The 25,529-nt window shown below is 32.6% G+C and overlaps 2 protein-coding genes across 6 annotated transcripts; both read right to left on the bottom strand.

The window, feature by feature from the left end:
* Positions 1-5,396, bottom strand: LOC107409281 (boron transporter 4). Of its 5 annotated transcripts, none has more exons than XM_016016722.4 (14): positions 5,066-5,396; positions 3,966-4,071; positions 3,786-3,868; positions 3,414-3,606; positions 3,180-3,318; positions 2,928-3,093; positions 2,678-2,844; positions 2,404-2,577; positions 2,220-2,315; positions 2,017-2,133; positions 1,509-1,828; positions 999-1,281; positions 765-908; positions 1-267 (listed from the first exon to the last, which is right to left on the bottom strand). In XM_016016722.4, exons 2-14 carry the CDS (start codon positions 4,067-4,069, stop codon positions 220-222), a joined length of 2,034 nt encoding a protein of 677 aa, XP_015872208.3. In that variant the 5' UTR covers positions 4,070-4,071; positions 5,066-5,396; the 3' UTR covers positions 1-219. The 5 variants fall into 5 exon arrangements, with proteins under 5 accessions (XP_015872208.3, XP_024924234.3, XP_048328120.2 ...); XM_025068466.3 differs by having other exon boundaries at positions 5,178-5,396; XM_048472163.2 differs by lacking the exon at positions 5,066-5,396 and adding an exon at positions 4,721-5,034.
* Positions 5,397-17,339: 11,943 nt separating this feature from the next.
* On the bottom strand, positions 17,340-22,168 carry LOC107409203 (boron transporter 4). The gene is made up of 14 exons (XM_016016641.4): positions 22,005-22,168; positions 21,026-21,131; positions 20,847-20,929; positions 20,474-20,666; positions 20,242-20,380; positions 19,991-20,156; positions 19,700-19,866; positions 19,398-19,571; positions 19,214-19,309; positions 19,009-19,125; positions 18,525-18,844; positions 18,016-18,298; positions 17,789-17,926; positions 17,340-17,643 (listed from the first exon to the last, which is right to left on the bottom strand). Exons 2-14 carry the CDS (start codon positions 21,127-21,129, stop codon positions 17,611-17,613), a joined length of 2,013 nt encoding a protein of 670 aa, XP_015872127.2. The 5' UTR covers positions 21,130-21,131; positions 22,005-22,168; the 3' UTR covers positions 17,340-17,610.
* Positions 22,169-25,529: the final 3,361 nt, after the last annotated feature.

Below are 25,529 nucleotides of genomic sequence, written 5' to 3'. Positions count from 1 at the left end.
TGATCATAAAGTCCCAAGCAATTGCTTTTATTCATGCCCCGAATCATAACTTGTGTACACGATCATGTACGGATGATATCCTTATATACATTAATTCAACCTGACCAATCTAAAAGTTAAACCCACTCTCTCTTTCATAACTTTACTTTCATACTGGCTTTTCACATATTATAGGTGGCATGTATACAAACGATCATTATCTAATCATTCATATATATATCAGTGCAAATCTGCTTGCTCCATTTGAACAATCTCCCCTTGATAAATCTGCAAAATACATAAACGTGGAAGAACAAATGTAAAATAACTTACTTACTACATGTGTATATATATAAGGAATAATTTTTCAGTGGGGACGTTCACAACTTAATTAACTTGGACCCTCAAAAATCATGATTTTGCTTCACATGCAAATTTGTAATTATTTCTTTATAATTCACCCTATTATATCGTTAATGGTCATTTTAAGGAAGTTTCCATCACATTGGAAGTTTTTTCACATAGTTCTCAAACATATCCATACTTAGCAGTGATTTTGTACAAAATGGTGAAAAAAATTGCCTCTAAACATTCAAATTTGTACCACGTGGTAGTTTTCAGATATAGAATTGGCTTTAAATCCTAGCTAACTATTGCCTCCAATCATTGTGAAACACTTGGCTGCAACTCAATTAAGTTGTGAACGTCCATACTCGATTTAAGGCGACATTATTAAAGAGATATGTGGTTCACCATAGCAATATAAGAAAATGTGGAAAACTTACATTTGCCTGACCGCGTCTGTCTTCACCGAAGCTAACGTTTCTGAGCTTTAACTCCCCTCTGCTGGTTGTTAATTCGTCTAATATCTCAGCGTCACACATTTCAACTCCATCTCCTTCGTTTCCAAGACCAGGTATTTCTCTATCCTGATAAGAGGAAAAGGGGTTCTTCAATTGATTAATATGAAGGAAAATTCTCAGATTTTAAATTGGAGAGACAATGAATATGTCACATACCCTGAAAGAGAGGCTGAGGGAGAGTCTTGGTGTAATGCCTGCAATTTCCTCATACTCTGCTGCATCCAACTCTTGCAAATGATGTGGATGAAAGAACTTAGGCAGGAGATGCTGTCTTATGCAGATGAGAAGAAAGAATGGCAAGGGGAACAAGATTCCAGCTATTGGTATCCATGTCACACCGAAACACACCAGGAAATATACAAGCTGGAAGAGTGTAAATATTGCTATGGATTTGACTGGCACCAACTCCACAAACGAAGCATGAACACCTTCCAACACCCTGACAAATGTTTACACAGAAAACAATGTGATAAACCTTTATGAAATCAAATTCAACGCTGTTTGTCATGTTTACAGAGTAGTAGTTCAAGTGCATTCATTTTGAAACAATGAACTCTCCTTTATCAAATGCTTTGGAAGTGTGATTGAAATGTTTAGATTAACAAAAATGACCATAAAACAAGTTTTAAGAAACAATCACACTACTTAAAGAGAAGTACAACTTACTTGTAACGCCGACCAGGAGTAATAAAAAGAAGCAGCATCCTTTCCCAGAATTGGTTACCGGGAAGACTATCGATGGCCATATAGGCAAAATATCCCCAAAGAACTGATGTAGGTATCTTTTTTATTGCTGGCATGGCAAATACTGATGCAGCAACAAGAAGAGACTGCATCAGATTGCTTACTCTCTGCTCATTAACTCGGACTGGAAGGTATTCATCAATGTGCTTCTCAGGATCAAATGTATCTTTTGTGCTTTCTCCTTTATTTTCAACTTTCATGACTACCTTCTTTAATTCTTCCAGCTCTTTAGCCACAGTAGTCTGCGCCAGAAGCCATTGAGGATTTTCAGACTACTTGCTTTTATAGAGTTTTCTTTTGGGGAGGGGGGTGGGAGGAGAGCACCGATCAAATGATTTAGTTCATATCTAGCAGATCTATGCTATGAAAGTAGAAAGTCAAGGAAAAATATACTCCATTTGAGTAGCCCGCATTATTTTTGAGGACTTACAACAGGACTGCTGTCCATCTCTACGAAAACAGCTTGCATTTTCCCATAGATTTCATAGTTGCTAGCTTTCTGCTTTATGCCTTCCTTGGCACTCTCTACCATCTTCCTTCGAATTAACTGCAAATGGACAAGTACTTGAGCATCTGGTTTAGCTTAATGATCAACCATAAAGTTGAGCTTCCATTGAAATTTCTTACACGCACCTGCCTCTTGAGAACAGCAAGGCTCTTTGTGTGCATTGGGGACTGTGGAAGAACCCCATTAGATGGGGGTAGCCCAAGTAATCCACAAAGTAAAGTCTGAGACCAATATTAATGAATGAGCATTAGTAAGTCTTTTTGATTCAATAGGAATTAACCAGCAAAACTATGTCGTACTGATACAAACCATGAAACCAAGCAACAAAATGTCATAATGATAAGCTGAAGGCTTCTTAAGATTAAACTCCTTTTGTTGTGCCAACTGTGAAGCGACACTGTGGTCGAAAAAGTAAAGGGCTGCTATCATCACTGCAGGAATGAAGGCAGCAAAGATGAAAGCAGGAGGAACCTTCCCCATATCCTGCAGTAAAGAACAAGAAAGTTTTTTTCACACAGATTCACAATTGCAAAAAAGATGTCCCAAACGGAGAGATTAGACAAATTTATTAAATTCACTTCACCTTAATTACATTCCAATGGTATAAAGACGTAGATTCCCAGGCGAGAGGGCTATAAAGCCTTCTAGGAACTCCAATAGAAACTTGGCCTGGTACACTGAATGACAGTGCCGTCCAAACTAGAACCATCAAAGGAGCCCCATAATCTGCTATGAAACTTCTGAACCACCCTGCAGAATCAAGTAGATACTATATATTTCCATGTCAAAGCTATCTGAATAGCTACCAATTCACTTAGATATGGTATACAAACCTGTGCCATACCACCAAGACCTAGCTCTTCTGCTCTTTAAAGCAGTATAGAGAAGACCAAAAGTAAATATGACCCCCAGTAATCCATTTGCATAAAGCCAGTGGAATTGATACTTTTCTGAGTTGGGGTCTTCAGCTTTTGGTATTTGAAACTCACTCACCATTCCCTGACATCCAAAAGATTCCCCTTAGTACTTTTTTCATCCATCATCTGTGCCAAATTTATAGTTTTCATTTTGGAGAAGGAAGTTACCCTGATAGCCTCTTGAATGAATAAGACAGCGATCAACATGCCAAAAAGTTCGCCCGCGATCCTTGTAAATCTATTGATTACAGCACAAGCATTGAATATTGCAAGAAGAAACAGCAAAAGAGCTGTCCAGACACATACCCTGCAGAATTATGTAAATGAAGTCAAAACTACACCTAAACGCCTAAACCTCTGAGAAACCAAGTCTGAAAACTATGGAAGAAAGGTTCACGTCACCATCCAGCCCAAGCTAAAAACAAGTCTCGACCCAAATTTTCTCTTCCTTTTGCAAAGTTGTACAAATAGGTGTACATAATAACAGTTGGTTCTGCAACTCCTAGGATTAAAAGAGGTTGTCCACCAAGAAGTGAGTGTATGATGCCACAAAGTGCAGTCGAAACCAAGGTTTCCACCGTGCTCAGGCTTCCGTCTATGTTCAAAGAAGAGGCATAATTTTCAGAGTCTCGAAAATAGAAAGAAAGATACATATACATAGACAACAGAATTTAATTTCTCTTGCAATCAAATTGCCAATAGAAAAATATCAAACAGCTTTAAGCCATGGTGGGTTGGTGTTGATGCGCAAACTGTATAGAAAATTTGACGAACCTGTATCCCTGCTCAGTTGCTCACCAAATGCAATAACAGGAAGAGCAGATGCAAAGAAGATGTACGTAGTTGGAGCCAATATCCTAAGCACAAATCAAAAGGGATTTACTAAGAATTTTAAAGAAGTGAAATAGTGAACTAAAACTCCAATTGCTGTGTGACAAAAGGTGCGGAAAATACCCGATTCCGGAATGAATATCACGTGTCCAATCTTGCTTGTAACATGATGCTCTTCCGCGGATATCCTTTTCAATGCCTTTGAAAGGAGCTTTTAGGTTCTCCATTTCTGATATCAAAAATGAAAAAATAATGCTGATTGAAAACCGCAGTTTGAAGAATAAAAATGGAATCACTAGTATTAGCAAATACAAACAAAGCACTTTTTGGAGACTCTTAAGGATTAGCAAAAGAGAGCCAATTAGAGGATACAATAAGACCTTCGAGAATTAGAAACTCAAGAGGGAGTAAAGACTGCAAAGAAACAGATTCCAAAAGCTTTTGAAGAATACTAGTATAAGCAAATACAAACAAAGGCCTTTTTGGAGACTCCTTAAGGACTAGCAAAGGAGAGCCAATTATAAGATAGAATAAGAACTTCGAGAATTAGAAACTGAAGACAGAGTAAAAGCTACAAAGAAACAGATCAAGAAACATATCCCAAAAAACTGCAAAGAAACAGATCCCAAAAGCTATGTAAATGGGTAATGTCAGAGTGGTGGGATTTGAATCTATACCATTGATAACAAAATCTTAAATGGTTAGAACGTAGATTTATTGTCTAGCAATATATATATATATATATATGTAAGGCGAAAAAGAAAAGAATAAAAAAATGTGAAATTTCCTATTAAAAACATTGAAAGAAGCAAGTTTCGATGTAAAAAGACAATTGAACATGCTATTACAACACCGTCAGAAAATTTCCAACACAGTACCGCCAATAACTAAACGAGTTATTTTCGCTAAAATTTGGTTCATGCATCTGCAGGCTGCAGCATAAAGAAATGTTAAAACCTCAAGTTTCTCGTCTCATACGAACAGATTTTTCAACGCTCTCCATTCTATACGGACAAAATATGCAAGTTTCCGGAAATTAAAAATCTGACTCATTTTTTTCTTTTCGTTTTTCTCTGCGTTATCGATGCAACCAAAACAGAGCTGCTTTGATTGAGACAATTTTCATACATCCATTAAAAGAAACTCCCAAGAAAAAAAAGTTTAACAAAACAAACAAAGAGGGTTTTTCCATTAGTCATGATAGAAGGAAAATAGTTCTCAACCTTGAGAGTTGAGAGAAGAGAAGAGAACAGGTAGGAGAGGCAAGTGGGTTCAGACCGAGAAACTACAACTATTATCCGGGAAAATAAAAATGGAGATTCAGGTGACGGAGACCTTGTTTTTCGTGATTGGAAAGTGAAGACTGCTAGGGGTAACGATTATTAACTAGGCCGCTTCCAAATTCCAATGAAGGGGAGCAATGAATGAGATAGTCTTTTAAAACACCCGCCACGGACTACACTCCATGCAGGTTTCCCTCGTACACAGTAACAACTACCTCATTGTCGTACACTCGGCTTCCTCTCAACCAATCGAATTTTGACAATCCGATTCTGGGTAACAACTGTAGTAATTTCCTCCTTCTTATGTGGCCTTCAAACTATCGACTGGGATAGAGACTCCCATTATATTAGGATTTAGGACCCTCAACCAATGATAAGATGCCGTGGACCCTAAACATTTATTATTATTATTATTATTATTATACACATTAGCAATTTTATTTTAAAATTGTTAAAAAACAACCGGTCAATGGTGACAACTAGTGTTCCAAAACACGTAAGCATCACAAGCCGATAAGGTCAAGCTTTAAGCATTACGATTGAAAAAACATTTCATAATTATATTATTATTTTAATTATTATAAGGTTAATAAATAAATAAAATAATTCATATTTTAAATATTAAAATATATATGTCTATATTAGTTTTGTATGTACAATAAATATGAATTAATATATAATTAATCATAATAAATTTATGGAAATTCATATTTTTAAAATTTCCAACAACAAAACAGTTTCAAAACATATATATTACAATCCTACAAATACCTAATAATTCCTAAATTAATACATATTTTAGCTATTACCATAATCTAACTCTTGTCTAATTATTTATCGGACTTCAATTCAATATCTACATCTTTATCCAACTCATCTTCTGTTCTATCCGATATAAAATTATTTTCCTCGAGCTCTCTAATTTCAATTTGAGCATTTCTAGAATCTTTTTTAGGTGGTAATGTAAAACCCTGTCCCAAATCGCACCGGAATCCGTGCACGTTGACCGAGGTTGACCATTGACCGAGCAGGTCAAAAGTTGACTTTTTGCTCCAGTTAGAATTTTGAGTTGACCAGGGTACCGTGGCGAAGTACACGATGCCCCGAGTTCGTAGACTAGTAGCACGTCAAAAACGGAGCTACGGTTTGAAAGTTATGAGCAAAACACGTTGCGGTCCAAACTGTCCAAGGGCTGCCGGAGTTGACTTTTTATTTATGGGGAAATGAGCTTTGACTCATGCATGGTTGTGAAGTACTCATCGATACGAGTTCACAGACTAGCAGCACGCTTAAAACGGACATCCGATTAAAAAGTTATGGACGCGTGAAGTTTGCCGGATACCGTAATATTTTAATGTTTTTGAGTCGATGAACAGTGAAATGCCACGTGTCAGCTTCTGATTGGTCCATGTGGCATGAACAGTGTCACACAGTGGCATTTATTTGATAAAATTCTCGGGGAAGAGAGAGAAAGAGAGGGAGGAGAGAGAAAGAGAGAGAGAGTCCGACCGACGCCGGAATTTTTCAAATTTTCCGGCCGAATTACTGTACATGCGCCGGCTAGCAAGGTTCCCCTCCCCATTTCCGACAAAACCTCAAATTTTCACGGCGATCGGCCGCCGGACGCGCCCGGATCGGACGTTCGAAGATCGGCGGTAAGTTTTTCCCTCCACCGCCGATTGACCCATTTCCGGCCATTTTCCGGCCACACACGCCTGACACCCTTCATCCTCTCCTCAAGTCCGGCCGACCCACCAAGTTTCACGGCCATCAGACCACCGACGAGCCGGGATCGGAGCGTTTTCCGGCGAGGGGCCGAAAATATTCAAACCGTGATTTCTCCGCCGTCCGGCCTCCGTTTGCCTCACCGTCGGTCCCGTTGGATTGCTCTCCCCACGATCTACAAATTTGCAAAAAATCACAGCCAACGGCCACAGCACGCGCCGCCGCCGGTGACCGTGGCAGCTCGCCGAAAGTTACTGTTCCGGCGAGTACCCAGTTTCCCGGTCAGCCCCAGTCCACTGTGTTCGACCTCCTGAACCTGAATCCGGTATCCGTTTCCACCAATTCGCGACGGTTTGGGAGAATTGCGGAGCCAAAAAGCTTTCCGGCGAGATTCCGACCCCGTCGGGTCCGATCACCGGAAAGTAAGACCGAATCAGTGATCCTCATCACGCGAGCTTCGATTCGGTATATAACCCGTAACTTTTTAGATATCGTTTGGTGTTCGCTCCCCGGGTACCCATTTGGGAATTACTCGAATAAAATATTAATATTTTTGGTTGGTACACTGTGGTTGTGTAGGTGCGCGTACGAGTGGTGGAGTTGATCCCGAGGAGGATCTTAGTTGATTTACACGCTCAAGGTGAGTGACCCACCTTCAAAAATTATTTTGGGCAATTAATTATGTTTATTTGGTATTTAAATTGGTATTTAAATTATGCTCATGTGGTGTGATTTAATTATGGTTTTATTTTGGTTTAATTTATTTATTATGCATGAGCAAAGTGTATTTTGGTAGTATTTGTACGTGGTTTTAAATTTGATTTTCCGGGCATAATTGGGTTAAATATTTTACGAAAATATTTGTTTAAATTTTATAAATTATGCCCGCGGTATTTTTATGGTTGCATCTCGTACTTCGAGAAAATTGTGATTTGTTGGTTATCAATGTTTCGTACCGGTTTATTACATAAAAATATGTGGGATGGTAAGTATGTGAATTTAATGTATTTCCCACGGTAATTTTGGAAAACGGTACGGTTGGTTAATAATGTTTATTTTTAGACGCACTCATACAGTATTGGTGTTCTGGTGTATGGACACGTGGTAGCGCGCAAGTATTATGTGGTTTAGCGCGCGGTTATTACTTCACCCGTGAGTTGCCATTGGACCGTGGGCAGGCAAGTTTGTTATTGCGCACAGCCGCCCCCCTCCTTGGTCGGGTTGATGGTTTCAGCAGCAGTACTGTCGGGACGCCGAAGTGCCGTTGCAGGTTTCTCTCTTTAACCCCCCCGCCAGTCGGTGCTCGGGACGCTGGGTATCGGAGGGCATCACCGGTATATGGTGTGTTGCGTCAGGTGTAATTTGCAAATAATGTTTAAACCCCAAATGTGTTCAAAAAAAAATTAATTACTATAATTTATTACATGTTAATTATATATTGGGGTATGTATTTATTTATTTATTGTTTATCAAATGGTTTAATCCCTTGGTTTTCGGGAAGTATGTTCATCGGGTTTTGTGAAAATGTTTTAAAAAGGGAACATTTCAAACGGAGTGATTGGTGAGAGTTTTGAGAGAAATTATTATTTCAACAGTTATTATTATTTATCTATTTATTGTTGGTATTTATTTAATTCCCTTAATTGTTATTATTATTATTTTATTATTATTAAAAGTGTTCAGTAGTTAGGGTCATTCATTGAGATGATTAGCATCTCACGTTTTTAAGTTCCGTTCCCTTAGGTGCAAGTGGTGATAGACGTTCTTCCGGAGCGAACCAAATTTTCCGCTGCTGTTGTGTTTCGAGAAATACTTCTATACTCTTTCATTTCAGTGTATTATTTATTTCATCCTTGTTGTATTTCTGTTGATTAGCACTTCTTAAAGCTCTGTATACTATTGGGATACTTATGTTTTATTTATGCACTGGACTGTTGTTATTGTTGAGAAGTGCTGAAATTTGTGGAACAATTGTAGTTTGCGGGAGGAATAAGGGGATGAGTATAGAAGTGTGTTTTCAGTGCAGGTAATTTGTGGTAAGTCCATCCCTTAGGGGAGGCTCTGCCGGATTTTCCATTGGAGGGTCCGGTAGGGTTTCCCTGGGATCAGGGCTTGTCTAGGGTTCTGGGGAGGAATTCTGGACGGGTCCTGACAGGTAACATAGCATTCTCCATCTCATCATCATTTTCATCATCATCACAGCCTTCGGCGGTCCATGATTGTGTATTACTAGCATCATTTGCTAGTAGAGTTTCTAATTTATTACTTTTCTTTTTCTTATTCATCATTTTCATTTTTTTTGCTTAAGAAAAAAAACTTAATCTTAAAACAGTTTCCATTTTTTAACAATATTTTTTATTTTTTTATTTTTTAATTTCTTATGAATTGTTTTTTAATATTTTTTAAAAAATAATCTTAGAAAAAAAAACTTTGAACAAAAAAGCTCGCGACGCACATTAGGCTCTCAACACAGTGTTTACTCCTTTTTTCTAAACTTTGCTACTATGCGAGGCGTTATCTAAAAGCATCACATCTAGGCGGCATCTTTTTCCACCTTTTAGAACACCGGTGATAACTGATAACAATAGTTAACATTCCATGTGTTTGGTGATTAATTTGTATGGGTTAGATTATTCATTTAATTATGTGTGTGTGTGTGTGTGTGTGTGTCTATGACAAATTTAAATTAAGTCTTTAATATCAAAACTAACTCTTTCAAAGGTGATCCTTTTGAATTTCTGGTTATTTACTATATTGAAATATTTTTCATCACCCTACCTAATGAAAGAAATCATTGTGAAATATCGGATCTAGACAAAGCTCACTTTCCCTAAATAAAGTTTTTATATGTTATTGAATTCATATTTAAATTTTTTTAAATTTTAAATCTCAATCTTTAATACATTCCAAAAATTAAAAATTATCTTATTATGTTGATGTAAGCTTGATATTATATATATATATATATATATATATATATATATATATATATATATATATATATTTTTTTACTGGATCATTAAAGTGAATCTTATTGGAGCATAATGAATCATAATTATATTTTTAAATTTGAATTTTTAAAGTGATCTTAAAATTGATAAATGAAGTTCTAATGGTTTTACAATCAGGTCGAAGTGATAGGAACCTTAATGTATTTATATAAACTAGTACTTGTTTAAAACACTATTAATATTTTTTTTTTAAATGACTATTTTAAAAATATAATTTATGATTATATATATAGAGATTTTTAATATTCTAAAAAAAAAAATTCAAAGAAATTTTTTTTTTTAAATTGAAAAACAGTTTTTAGTACACAGTCAAACTCAATTGCAAATTATTTTCTCAGTCACAAAGAAATGAAAGGATAATAAGATGATGCATTAAATATATATATGTTTATACATATGGGCTGGTTGTATCTTTTTTTTTTTTTTTTATCTTTCTTTTTATATTAATTTATATCAAATATAGGAAAAAAAAAAAAGAAAAAAGGAGATCAAACATTTTTAACATCATCGTGGAAATTTGGTTTTTTCTTTTTTGTATGTTTGATATGCAAGATTATATTTTATTAATTTTTTTGTAAGCTATTAAATTGGATTCTATTGTATTATTTGATGCAGGATTGTACTTTACTATATGATTTTTATAAAAAAAAATGACAAAATAAAATTGATTTTTATAATTATTCATTTAATAATCTTAAATAATTACATTATTAAATATATAAAAAAATTGATATTTTATCATTATTCACCTAATCTTTTAAAATAATTACATTGTTCAAAATAGATGAAATTCCTTTTTATTATTATTATGGTTAATTGTTTTTAATAATGACATTACGCGTAATATATCAAATCGAGTTATTTCATTGTATTTCACGATAGTATGTACATTATCTAAAGTAATATTAATTATTAAAATAATTTTTGAAATTTTCAACATTAATACAATTTTAAAATTAAAAATATTTGAATAGTTTTTTTATAGTAACTGCATAGATTTTATTATATTGAGCAAGAAAAATTAAAAAAATTAAAAAAAAAGAAAAAGAAAAAGAAATCAGTTTTTGAAACAAACCAAAAAACAAAAAGAAAGGAAATGAAAATTTGCATGAGTTGAGCGAATTCCCAACGCCCTATTCCCCACCAAAAATAAATAAATAAATAAAAAAGAAGAAAGACTGAAAGACTGAAAGATTATTATAAAATTAATTTAAGTATACATTCTCGTACATCAACATCGTATGTACGATCAAACAAAAAATATTAGCAGCATTTTTATTTTTATTTTTATAATTAAAATATTAGCGGCATGTGTAACTACCACGTGGTATGTTGGAAAATTTTCGCCATCTCATCGTATCAAATTTAATGGCCTCTAGGATACACAGCTCAACAAAGTCTCCGTTTGTTATAGTTTGAGAGAAAATAAAAAATAAAAAATTCTTTCAAACAAATAAAAATAAAAACTAAAAAAACAAAACATAGACCGAAAGAATATTATATGGTTTGCTGTTAATTATATTGTTGTATTTCAAATAAAAAAAGTACAGCACCTGTACCTACTACATGGCATGTTTGAAAATTTTCTCCATCTTCATCATCGTATCAAATTTAATGGCCTTCATAATAGATAGCCCAGTTAAGTATTATATGGCTAATGAAAGTATGGTTTTTCATAATAAATGTTTTTAAAAAATTATTTTTATTAATAAATTAATAAATATTTAATTGTAAATAGAAAAAATTGCATTAGATTATTTAAATTTTTTGTATAAAATAAAAAAAAATTAAGATGTTCTAAAATAGTTTTAAAAAAATTTAGATAAATAAGTATTTATTGATTATTACTAAATATATTTTTTTTTCAAAAAAAAAAGCCTTTTGACCATTAAGATGAGTTTTTGAAATTAAAAAAAAAAAAAGTTATAACAAACAGACGCTAAATGACTTTTTTTCTTATTTTGAATGACAGTTTCAAACTTTAAAAATTAAAAATTAAAATGAAAATACCAAGCTAAATTGCTCTGTGTATGTTCAATTGTATATGGATGGTAGTGTTTTGGAGCTTGATTAAGTACATTCATTGGTATTCTCATCCTAATAGAAATGATAAACTTGTTACCAAGCTAGGTGCATAGCTCAATATTAAGTAATGTAAAGCAAAGTGAATAGCCAAGGAAAGCAAGGTGATTCCCTTGACATATAATAGGATTATTGGCCCAGTGACCTTAGCAAAGTGAGATGATTTTCTCAACCTTTCTAGCAAGATGATTAGCTTGATGGCGACTAGTTAGTCAATATCGAGTAAAGTGCTTAGTTCAATGCTAAACAAGTGAATACTATGAATTACTACATTTAAAGATTATGTTAAATATCAGAATAGTTGACGTGAAACATAAAGAAATAATGAAATAGAAGGCACAACTAACGTTTAGTTGGATTCCTAGATAATAGAAGGTTGACCAAGTTAAATGCAACGAGCCACGTTCCTTACATCCACGTAATGAGGAAGTCATGACCCTTATTTCCAAACAATAAGGAAATCATTTCCCTTGCTTCTATGTATTCAAGGCACCATGTTAAGTGTTTTTGGCTTATAAAAAGAATGAAACTTTTTTCATTTATCCAAGATAAATGCCAAACGATCGGAAAAAAAAAAAAATGATTAGCATTTGTTTTTCGAAATAATTAAGACACTTTAATTCCCAACAAGTTAAAATCTCACCCAAGTGCTTAAAAAGATCATCTTATATTTTCGACGTGCATTCAACTACTACGTTAAAAGGATTTTATGCACAACACATATATTTAGAAGTTAGCAGCAGAGTTACCTAATTTCCCTTACTTGAAAAATTTGTAGATGGAAATATGTGAAATATAGAACTCTCATAGCATCTTCAATGGATTTTTTATATTGGAGATAAAAAATTAAAGTGCGTCGATCTAGATGGTTCATATGCCTCTAAGCAACTAAGCTGCTTTGCAACCTCAATCTTTATCTCATATTATTAAAACTCGATCTCTATATTTGTTTTTGCGCTTCTACTTAAGCTGGGACCATGTGCCTGTGCATATGGTCTCAATCTTGTATCGAATTTGACCAATCAAACCATAAAATAAACAAATTATAACAGACAAATACTGCCTGGCGTTATCTTTGGAGAGAAACTTTGCACGTTCGCGTAAAAGAGTAGGATTTGAAAAAATGCATGGTCTGGCTTCAGTGATTGTGATTTATGAGAATGAAAAATATAATATATATTGGATTTTAATAATTTTTTTTTTTAAGTCAAGTTATGTTATATAAATTGTCTTCTTATGGTTAGCCAAGTTGCAAAAGTCAAGATTAGTTTATAATTACATCATCTCTAACATAAGCACATGTTAGTTTCATAATTATCTATTTAAAAATATATCCATGACTTAAGAGTTTTGTTTTCAATTTTTTTATTTTATTTTTTGGACAAATTGCTGACTTACTAATTGCATATCTACCTCTTTAGCTTTCAATTCACGTAATATAAAAGTCTATATTAGTTTATTTATAAGTTTGAAAAATGTCCGTGCTTAAAGATTATTAATGGATGAAAAAAATCAAAATATGTTATCCATACAAAATATTCAACAAAATTTTAGAAAATTTTCCAAACACTCAACAAAATTTTCGAAAAATTCCCAAACACGTAAATTGATTTAGAAAAAACAAAACTGTAATTATTAATGGATGAAAGAAATCAAAAGTTATCCATACAAAATATTCAACAAAATTTTAGAAAAATTCCCAAACACGTAAATTGACTTAGAAAAAACAAAAATTATAGTTTATTACCTGTGTGATTCGAACTTATATTTTCGTAGACGCACTCAACCATTAGAGCTAACCTACTTCGTCTATAATTTACTATCTTATAAAATTATATTATTTCATTTAGGTGTTGTATAGATTTTTTTTTTTTTTTACATTGGATACGCCTTATTTTCAAAATTATTACAAATTCTTCTAAATCTATTCAAATCAATAGAAAACCAAAAAAAAAAAGGATCACGTGCTACTCATATTATCCCAAAATTATAGTTAAATTGTTTTTTTATTTTTTGCAACTAAATTCAGTTAGAAAAAGATTAGTAAACTAAAATAACTTAAAACCAAAACAAAATCTAAAAACTCACCATTTAATCCAACCAAACAACACATATGTATTTTATATATATATATATATATATATATACATAAAGTTTTGTACTTATATTTAGGGGTGGGCAAAATCCAATCCAACCCGTTCAATCCGTCCAATCCAATCCATTTTGAATGGTTTGAATTGGATTTTTACATCAATTGGATTGGATTGGGTTCAAAATATTATAAATTGTATGGATTGGATTGGTTACGGATTGAAAATATAAATCCAATCCAATCCAAAAAATATATTATATAACTAAAAAATTAAATATTTTTTATTTTTTTCATTTTTATATATTAATTTTAATATTTTTTTTTCATTTTTATATATTAATTTTTATTTTTTTCCCATTTTTATATATTTGATTTTTAATATATATATATATATATATATATATATATATATATATATATATTTTTTTATTTTTTTTTTCCTTTTACATCCCCATATCCCAAATCCCAAATCAAATTGTAAGTTGTAACCTTAAACTAAACATTTACCTTTGTTGCCGCCCTCCACCAGTCCATCACCATCATAATAACATATATATATTTTTTATATCCCCATCATATATATATATATATATATATCTACATATATTGTATCCAATTGTTACTTATATATATATATATATATATAAATGTTTAAATATAATTTATTGCTAATTTTATTGTTTTGATCTTCGTAGAGCTTACAGAATTAACTAAAATTAGTGAACCTGTCAACGTTGATTGACTTATGATTTACTAAAGTTTTAAGGTTAAAAAAAAAAATTATGCATTGATTCTTGAGTGAATGAATTTTGACGAATGCATTATTTTACATTATTTGTTCTAACAATTTTAATTTAATTTTATAGGAGTGAGATGATGACATTAATGTTTGCTATTTAATAAGTGCATGATGTGTATCATTTGCTACATTTTCTTCTTTATTTTCCATTGTAGACTATGTTATATTATTCTAATTGTATTTATGTTTGGATAATTATAATTTATTATTTATATTTTATATTTGAAAATTTTTTATTTGTATTATATATTTATAAATTAGTAAGTTTCAAACCGATCATCCAATCCAAACTAAACCGATCATAAATGGTTTGGTTTGGTTTGGATTTAATGCTTTAATTGTTTGGTTTAGATTGTAAATTAAAAAAACCGATATGTATGGATTGGATTATATTTCGATCCAAAACCGAACCAATCCAATCCATATCCACCCTTACTTATATTCTCTCTTCCTGTTGGTCTTTGTTTCATGAAGAACAATTTGTTTTGTTAGTTTGGGCTATTTGGAACCTTAGAGACTTTTGCTTCCGGAATGGAGGAGTGCCTGATTGGCTTGTTCATTCTATCCAAGAAGATTTATATTCTGATTCTATTTTTTAATATAGTTTATATATTTTCTTTCAAAAAAACATGTTCACACTCTAAGAGCATCCCGAGGGAAGCAATGGTCCACTACCTCAGCTACAGGTCATTCCAATTTAAAATTACAACTTCATTAAGATTTAATATTTCACCTTTGTACGGTCACACAATCAATCTAAAGTTGATGGTTTCACTAACTCTAACAATTTGCTGAAATTATTATTATTATTATTATTATTATTATAATATAATAAGGACGTAACTAAATAAATAATTAAAGCACTGAATGCTCGAAAATTTAAAGAGTTTTTTGTGGTTAAATATCGTTTGGTTTTGCTTGAACAACAAAATAAGCAAACAGACAAAGTACATCGATCTAGCTAGTCGGCAACCAACTTGCTCCGCAATATTTATCTTATATTCAAAACTCAATCTCTATTTTTGTATTTGTGCTTCTAATTAAGCTGGGGACTTTGGGCCCGCCCCTATACTCACAGACACACTCTCACAGGTGATCTCTATCTCGTATTTGAATTTGATACCAGAAATTAAGAGTAGGAATTGAAAAAATGCATGGTCAGACTTCAATGATTGTAACTCCTGAGACTAAAAAAAACATAATATATATTGGACTTTTGATTAATTTATGTTGGTCAACTTTAGTGATTGTGATAAATTCATGGGAATAAGAAAACATAATATATATTGGATTTTTTGTTTTTTTTTATCAATTTATGATATGCATAATTGTCTGCTTATGGTTAGGACCGTTAGGTAAGCTGCAAAAGACAAGGTTAGTTTCATAATTAGATCATCTCTAACATAAGCATATATTTACGTTATGTGACATCATTCATCTTTTCATTATCGATTTCTAAATATAAAAATATTATAGTTAGTCTCCAGTTAGGACCATTTAATTTGTTTTTAAATTCGGTCTTAAATCATAATCTTTAGATCTATTACTTGGTTCAAAAAATGGTAAGTCCAACCTAAGTGTAAAAATCAAAGATCAGGATTTAAGATTTAATTTTTAAGAAAATCAAGTACTCTTGACAATAAACTTTTTCCTTATGAAACAAAAAAACCTTTTTACTTAAGAAACATATATCCATGACTTAAAAGAGTTTTGCTGACTTACTAATTTTTTGGGGGGACAAATTCACTCTATATTTGAATTTTTGGTATTTGTTTATTTAATACTCATCAGTTATTAATTTAACAAATCCATTATTTAATATAGGCTGTTATAGGTTTTTCTTTTTTTTTTTTTTCTAAATTGAATTGAATCGAACTATTTGGATAAACCAAACTGACCATTATCAGTTTGGTTTGGTTTGATAAGTTTGGCCTTTGATCCAATTCCATACTTTTTTTTTTTTAATAATTTAAATTTAATATTATTAATAAATTAAACTAAATAATTTAAGAACATAAAAATTATAAAAATTAAAATTCATTATAATTAAAATATTAAAAAAATTATATATATATATATATATATATATATATATGCTTATACAATTCGACTTGATTTAATTTGGATTAAAAATTATCCAATCCGAAACAAACTAATTTGGTTAGATCAATTTAGTCGGTCCAAATCAATTTGTGCACGCCCCTGCCACAATCATTCCCCTTAATGCGTATTGACATTACAAATATATATATATATATATATTCATCTCTCCTTTTTTCTTTTTTTTTCTTTTTTTTTTGGTTTTGATAAATATATGCATCTCTACCTAAAAATAAATTAGTTATTTATTCATTTTCATTAAAAAATAAATAAAAATAAAATAAAAAAAGAAAGAAAGACATTTCTAAAAAAATAATAGTACGCGCGACACTATTGCCATATTTTGCATCTGTTAGTTTCATTTCTTATGTGGATTTCTTGTTTAGTATCTCTAATCTGTTAGTCTGTTTTTTAATCTATTTTATACGTGGAAAAGCGAAACATCGTCAAAACAATTGTGCTCTAATTCATGCCCCTAAACATAATTTGGGTACATGATCAGGTCCTAATGACATCCTGATACATCGATGCCTGACCAAATCTAAAAGCTAAACCTACTCTATCTTTCATAACTACATTTAGATATTGGCTTTTCTCATATATGTAGCATGTATACAGACAATCAACAAATGATCTTTATCTAATCATTCATCTCACTGAAAATCCAATTTAGCTTTCACTCTGTTTGAACATCATCTTCCGGATAAATCTGCAAAATGCATAAAACATGCACGAACAACGTAAAATATATATATCTATACATATATATATATATATATATATTATACATTAAAGAGATTTGTGATTCATTACAACTATATAAGAAAGATGTGAAAATGTTAGAAGTATTTTACCTGACCACGTCTGTCTTCATTGAAGCTTACGGTTCTAACCTTAAACTCCCCTCTTCTGGTTGTTAACTCATCTAATATCTCAGCATCACACATTTCAACTCCATCTTCTTCATTTCCAAGACCAGGTATTTCTTTTTCCTGATAAGAAGAAATAGGGTATTTCAGTTAATTAATATGAAGGTAAAATTTTCAGATTTAAATCGGGGATGAAATATTATGTCACATACCTTGAAAGAGAGACTGAGGGAGAGTCTTGGTGTAGTGCCTGCAATTTCCTCATACTCTGCTGCATCCAATTCTCGCAAATGATGTGGTTGAAAGAACTTAGGTAGGAGATACTGTCTTATGCTGATGAGAAGAAAGAATGGCAACGGGAACAAGATTCCAGCTATTGGTATCCATGTCACCCCGAAACACACCAGGAAATATACAAGCTGGAAGAGTGTGAATATTGTGATGGATTTGAATGGCACCAACTCCACAAACGAAGCATGAACACCTTCTAACACCCTGCCAAAAATGCATACAGACAAAAGAGTTCAAACCTTTATGAATTCAAATTCAACACAGTTTCTTGGTGATATAGAGTGGCAAGTTCAAGTGCATTCACTTTTGAACAATGAATTTCATTCCCCAAATGATTTGGAAAGTGTGATTGAAATGTTTAGCTTAAAAAAATGACCATAAAACAAGGCTAAAGGAATAATCACGCTAGTTAAAGAGAAGTACAACTTACTTGTAACGCCGACCAGGTGTAATAAAAAGAAGCAGAATCCTTTCCCAGAATTGGTTCCCTGGAAGACTATCAATGGCCATATAGGCAAAATATCCCCAAAGAACTGATGTAGGTATCTTTCTTATTGCTGGCACAGCACAAACAGATGCTGCAACAAGAAGTGACTGCATCAGATTGCTCACTCTCTGCTCATTAACGCGGACTGGAAGGTATGCATCAATGTGCTTCTCAGGATCAAATGTATCTTTTGTGCTCTCCCCTTTATGTTCTCCTTTCATGACTGCCTCCTTTAAGTCTTCCAGCTCTTTAACCACAGTAGTCTGCACCAGAAACCATTGAGGATTATTAGACTACTTGTTTGCATAGGGGAAGGGGGGTGGGAGAAAAGAACACAATTGAAATCTATCAGATCCATGCTATGGAAGTAGATAATCAAGTAAAGATATGCTCCATTTGAGAGGTCTGCATTATTTTGAAGACTTACAACAGGACTGCTGTCCATCTCTATAAACACCGCTTGCATTTTCCCATAGATTTCAGAGTTGCTAGCTTTCTGCTTTATGCTTTCCTTGGCACTCTCTACCATTTTCCTTCGAAGCAACTGCAAATAGATAGATACTTGAGCATCCGGTTAAGCATAATGATCAACAATAAAGTTTGAATTTCCGTTGAAATTTTCCTACACACACCTGCCTCTTCAGAACAGCAAGGCTCTTTGTATGCATTGGAGACTGTGGCAAAACCCCATTAGATGGAGGTAGCCCAAGTAATCCACATAGTAAAGTCTGAGACCAATATTAATAACTGAGCATCAGTAAGTCTTTTTCATTCAATAAGAATTAACCAGCATTACTATGTCATACTGATACAAACCATGAATCCAAGCAGCAAAATGTCATAATGATAAGCTGAAGGCTTCTTGAGATTAAACTCCTTTTGTTGTGCCAACTGTGAAGCGACACTGTGGTCGAAAAAGTAAAGCCCCGCTATCATCAAAGCAGGAATGAAGGCACCAAAAATGTAAGCAGGAGAAACCTTCCCCATATCCTGCAGTATAGAATAAGAGAGTTTTTCACAAAGATTCACAATAGCAGAATCGAATGTGTGAAATTCACAATAGCAAAATCGAATGTTCTGAACAAACAGATTAGACGAATCTATGAACTTCATTTCACCTTAATGACAGTCCAATGGTGTAAAGATGTAGATTCCCAGGCAAGAGGGCTGTAAAGCCTTCTAGGAACTCCAGTAGGAACTTGACCTGGTACACTGAATGACAGTGCCGTCCACACTAAAACCATCAAAGGAACCCCATAATCTGCTATGAAACTTCTAAACCACCCTGCAGAATCAAGTAGATACTATATAATTCCAAGTCTATCCCTAAAATATATATATATATATATATAATTCAATGTCAAAGCTATCTGAATAACTGCCAAGTCACTTAAATATGGTTTACAAACCTGTGCCATACCACCAAGACCTAGCCCTTCTGCTCTTTAAAGCAGTATAGAGAAGGCCAAAAGTAAATATAACCCCCAGTAATCCATTTGTGTAAAGCCAGTGGAATTGATACTTTTCTGGATTGGGGTCTTCACCTTTGGGTATTTGAAACTCACTCACTATTCCCTGACATTCAAAGATTCAACTAATCACATTTTTCATCCGTCTGGTGTGCGAAATCTGTAGTTTTCATTTTGTAGAAGGAAGTTACCTTGATAGCTTCTTGAATGAATAAGACAGAAATCAACATGCCAAAAAGTTCGCCCGCAATCCTTGTAAATCTATTGATAACAGCACAAGCATTGAATATCGCAAGAAGAAACAGCAAAAGAGCTGTCCAGACACATACCCTGCAGAATTGCTTCATTGGTGTCAAAATTATGCCAAAACATCTAAGAACCCAAATCTGGAAACTAGATCACTGGAAGATTGGTTCACGTTACCATGCAGTCCAAGCTAAAAACAACTCTCGACCCAAATCTTCTCTTCCTTTTGCAAAATTGTACAAATAGGTGTACATAATAACAGTTGGTTCCGCAACTCCTAGTATCAAAAGAGGTTGTCCACCAAGAATTGAGTGTATGATGCCACAAATTGCAGTCGAAACCAAGGTTTCCACTGTGCTCAGGCTTCCATCTACGTCAAAAGAAGAGACATGACTGCCAGACTCATGAAAATAGAAAAGAAATCTACGTAGGCATGAATAGCTACAGAATTTCATTTCTCTTCCAACCAAATTGCCAATAGAAAATTATCAAATAGTTTTTAAGGCATTGTGGTGGTCCTGGTGCAAGCGGCATAAAAGTATCGACGAACCTGTATCCCTGCTCAGTTGCTCACCAAATGCAATAACAGGAAGAGCAGATGCAAAGAAGATGTACGCAGTTGGGGCCAATATCCTAAGCACCAATCAAAAGGAATTTAGTAAGAATTTTCAAGAAGCGAATTGGTAACTGAAACAGCAAAATCTGTGTAACAAACAGTGTGAAAAATACCCGAGTCCGGAGCGAATACCACATGTCCAATCTTGCTTGTAACATAATGCTCTTCCACGGATATCCTTTGCAATGCCTCTGAAAGGAGCTTTTAAGTTCTCCATTTCTGTTATCAAAAATAAATAAATAAATAAACACTAATTGAAAAACACAATTTGAAAGAGGTTTTGGAGACGCAGATTAGCCAAAAACGAGCCAATTAAGAAACAATAAGCACTTCAAGAATTAGAAACTCTACGAAAGAATAAAAACTTCAAACAAACAGAAGGCATTTCCATTGGAACTCTAGCTTAAAATCGAAGCGAGAAGAACAAAAATCAAAATCAAGAAACATGAAGTAATCCAGGTTAAACATTGGAAGAAGCAAAACACCATCAGAAAATTTCCAACATAGTTAACTGAATGAGCAAGGAATGTTTTTTGCTAAAATTCGGTTCATTAAGGCCTATCTTAATGTTTCAAATAGATGGAAAACAAAGACTGTAAAACTGTTTGGAATTGAAAAAAAAAAAAAAAAATGAATGACGAGAAGTATGACATATTTCTTCTGTTATATATTTCTTAAATCGGCAGCCAAACAGAAAAGGTAAAATCTCAAGGTTATTGTCTCGGTTGAACAGATTTCTCAACATTCTCCATTCTACACAGACACAAAAATACTTTTAAATTGTTCGCAATTTTCAAAAATTCTAATTCTTCTTTTTTTTTTTTTTTTCCCCTGCATTTTTTTAATTTCGATGCAACGAAAACAGAGCTTTTGACAATACAATTTCATAAATCCATTAAAATCCAGAAAAAAGAATTTCCAAAAACAAAAAAACCAAGGGTTTTTGGGAAAAGCAATAGGAAAAGAAAACGGAAATCCAATAATACACTAACGAAAAAATGGTCCATATTAGTTCAATCTTAAGAGAAACAGAAGCAAGAAAGTTAAATATAGGTTTTCCGAATCGAGATCTTGATGAAGAGAAACAAGTACCAGAGGCAGTGGGGGGTTGAGAATTGAGACACAGAAAACTATTTTCCTGGAAAATAGAAAATGGAGATTTTTGAGGGGCAAGAAATTCAGGAGAGCGTGTGTTTCGTGTAAATGAGGAAGTGAAAGACCAGTACGCGTTTTTAACTTTGGCGGCGAAACAAAGGAGGAGGAATTGAGAGTCTTTTAAAAGACCCGCCAGACACTCCTCGGGTGCACTGGTGGGGTCCGCATCTCCTTGTAGGTTTGACTCCTATACTACTACAGCCTACATTGTTTTGGTATACTTGACTACCTCTCAACCAATCAAAATTATGACCGTCCGATTGTTGGGACACAATATAGTAATTTCACAATGGACCGTATTGGAGGCTCCCATTTTATTGGGAGTCTCTCAGCCAATGACTGACTTGCTTCCATAGACTATAAAGATTTTTTTTTTTTTTTTTTGAAAAATATTAACAATTATTATTTAAAATGGTTGCTAATTAACAGCTAGTGATAACGACAGTTTCCGTGTGTTTGGTGGTTAATTTGTTTTGATAGATTAGCAATTTAATTATGTTTCTATCTATTGTTATTTGATTATTGCTTGATTCTCAATCTGTTTAGTTTTTCAAGGAAAGCTGCAACTATTTATATTTAATTAATTCTTTTTAGACGTGAGAGCTGGTCCTTGTTTAACTCACTCACTGTCAACCAGAAAAAGAAAAAAAAAAAAAATCATGATTGTATATAATATAATTCATTAAGAGGACAGTTTTTGTTTCTGAAATTTATAAAAAAAAAAAAAAAGGGTTTTTAGTGCACGGTCAAATTCAATTGCAAATTATTTCTCATTTTAAAAAAAAGGATAATAAAAAAGATGCAGTCTATGATATTTAATTCTATTAAAAGAAGGGGTTGTATCTTATACAAGATCAAAAAAAAAAAAAAAAAAAAAAAAAGGGATATCAAACATTCCTAGCATCACCGTCCGAGTTTGTTTTTTATAAGCACAAAATGCCGCATCCATTATTTTTAATTAGTTAGTTTAATCAACTTTATTTTGTCATTTAATGCATGGTATTCATGTGAGAAACCGAAAAACACTATTTGGTCGGTTGCTTATATAAAATGTATATTATGTTTAATATACATATTGGAGTCATCTTAATAGTTTTCACTTACAACTTCGAGCGCCTGCATCTTAATAATTGAATTTAACAAGGACTGAAAGATTAATATGACTTGGTGTGAATATGTGGTATTTCCATATTTCCAAGTACCATTAATTAATTAAATTTGGCACCCTACTTTGAAGTTGCACATATATTAGCATTGCGCGTAACTAATATGCTTCAAAATTTTCTGCATCTTCATCCTATATAGTCTCAAATTCAATTGGCCGCTTAGAGAAAGCTCAGTGTAACTAATTTCCTCCGACTTCAAATCCCAGCCTCCACTTTGAAAATTAAAAAAGAAAACAAAAATACGTGCCAAGGTGTGCATGTACTATCATATATAGTAGGAGAAAAGTAAAAGTGGATAGCAAAAGAGCTCCTAATAAGGTGAACATATTCTTAATCAAATTCACTTTCATGGACTAAAATTAATTCTCGTGCATGCACTTAAGTAGGAAAAAAAAAAAAATTGGAACGTGCACGCATAAAATGAAGGCACGTGATGGTCATGTCTGGTGTGCGCCACTTGATTCAACTCTAAAAAAACATAATATTACGTGGTCCTTTTGGAAAAATGTAAAACAAGAAATTACAACAGTTAGACTTGTCAAATCTGTCTTTTTGTAGCAAAACAGCTAACAAAATGCTAGCCAAAATTAAGTCCCAATACATAGTCAACTATAGTCAGAGACTCAAAAGGACTTAAAACTGTCAAATAGAGTTTCAAAAAGAAGTGTGTCCATGAGAAAATTTACAGCTGGCCTGGCTACACAGTTTTTTTTGTGAAATAGCTTTGTTTTGCATCGGCCATTAATGAAAGCAACTTGGATCTTCGTTTGAACCTCATAAACAAATAGTGGTACAAAAGAACGAAACGATTAAATTCCTATTTTCCTAATTTGTTTTTTTTTTTTTTTCCAAGAATTGAGAGACAGCCATATACAGGTAGTACAGAAGACGAATGTGAATCAAATTCACGGGAAAACGACCATAGTTTTTGTAGTCAATTTTAAGTTTTTCTTGAAACTACATAGGAAAGAAGAGCAAGAAGACAATCAACTTTCTTTTTCTTTTTTATTTTTTTTTTCTTGGCTTAGAAAAAATGTAAATGCCAAGATATTCCTTTAGCACTCCGTGGAAAGATATTTTAACACTTGCATACCAAATTAGAAAATTTTATCTTGTCCACAATTTTCTAAAAGTCTATTTGGTATAGCTGATTTTATTTTATAAAATTTTGTGTAATAGATTTTTTTGAAAAATTTTTTTTATTAAAAAACTAATAAATATTTGATTGTAATTAAAAAAGCTATATTAAATACTCATTAAATTATATTAAATGCTTATTAAATTTCCATATAAGTTAAAAGAAAAAAAAAATTTTAGATAAGTTCAAAATTTAGACTTCTTTATAACAGTTTAAAAAAATATATTTTTTTATCAATAAATATTTATTAATTTTTACCAAATATTTTTATTTTTTTGATAAAAAATTTCTGACATTCCAATAAAGTTTTTAAGCTAAACAAAAACTCTAACAAACAGAGCATAATTCTTTTTTCACGTACGTCTTTGGTGGGGGAAAGAAATTATTATGGACCCTGTGACCCTGTTTCCCAAAAGTGCATGCCGTTAGATGAAATTTAAACCACTGGAAGACGTACAACTTGGTCCAAGATATACCAACAATAATACAAAATCATCATCAAATAAATGACCAAATAATTAGCATTTATTTGGAAATATGTAAGACACTTTAAGTCCCAGCCACAAGTTAAAAAATCTCACCCCCAATTGTTTCCATAAAAAAATAATTTAAAAAAAAAAAGAAAAAAACTCTCGCCCCAATTAATGAGGGGCTTGAAAAGATCATCCTAATATTTTCGGCATGCATTCAATTACTAACTATAAAAAGGAGTTTAGGCATAAAATACATTTCAACACTACCTATATTTAGAAGCTAGTGTGGAGTTACCTAATTAGCCCTAATTGAATAATTAGTGGGAATATGGAAAACATTGAACATTAATTCACTAATATTCATTGATATGTTTGACAATCATTGTGAATCTAATTACATGAAACTTGGCAATTAAAATTCCTTAATCGTGCTCACAGGGATAAATTTATTACTTAATCTCAAGCTATTTTAACCATGAAATATATAATTTTATTTATTATTATTATTATTATTATTGTGGTCTTTTTCAGGACATAACGAAATAAATAATTAAAGCACTGAATGCTGCTTGATTTGAAATGGTTTTTCGTGGCCACATATCGTTTGGTTTTGCTTGAACAACAGGAGGCAAACAGACAAAGTGCATCGATCTAGCTAGCAAGTTTATATGCCTCTAAGCTACTC

The sequence above is a fragment of the Ziziphus jujuba genome, chromosome 1, assembly GCF_031755915.1.
Source record: "Ziziphus jujuba cultivar Dongzao chromosome 1, ASM3175591v1".
Lineage (NCBI taxonomy): Eukaryota > Viridiplantae > Streptophyta > Magnoliopsida > Rosales > Rhamnaceae > Ziziphus > Ziziphus jujuba.
This window is presented reverse-complemented; position numbering and strand designations above follow the sequence as displayed.

Bases quoted from the DNA above. Each gene is read 5' to 3' on its own strand.
- LOC107409203 (XM_016016641.4), bottom strand. From the start codon at position 21,129: ATGGAGAACTTAAAAGCTCCTTTCAGAGGCATTGCAAAGGATATCCGT. The intron at 19,867-19,990 runs GTTTGTAAACCA...TTGATTCTGCAG, and splicing joins GTCTTGGTGGTATGGCACAG to GGTGGTTTAGAAGTTTCATA. The intron at 19,126-19,213 runs GTGTGTGTAGGA...ATCTATTTGCAG, and splicing joins TTGCTGTTCTGAAGAGGCAG to TTGCTTCGAAGGAAAATGGT.
- LOC107409281 (XM_048472163.2), bottom strand. From the start codon at position 4,763: ATGAACCAAATTTTAGCGAAAATAACTCGTTTAGTTATTGGCG. The intron at 2,845-2,927 runs GTTTGTATACCA...TTGATTCTGCAG, and splicing joins GTCTTGGTGGTATGGCACAG to GGTGGTTCAGAAGTTTCATA. The intron at 268-764 runs GTAAGTTTTCCA...TGTATTTTGCAG, and splicing joins ACAGACGCGGTCAGGCAAAT to ATTTATCAAGGGGAGATTGT.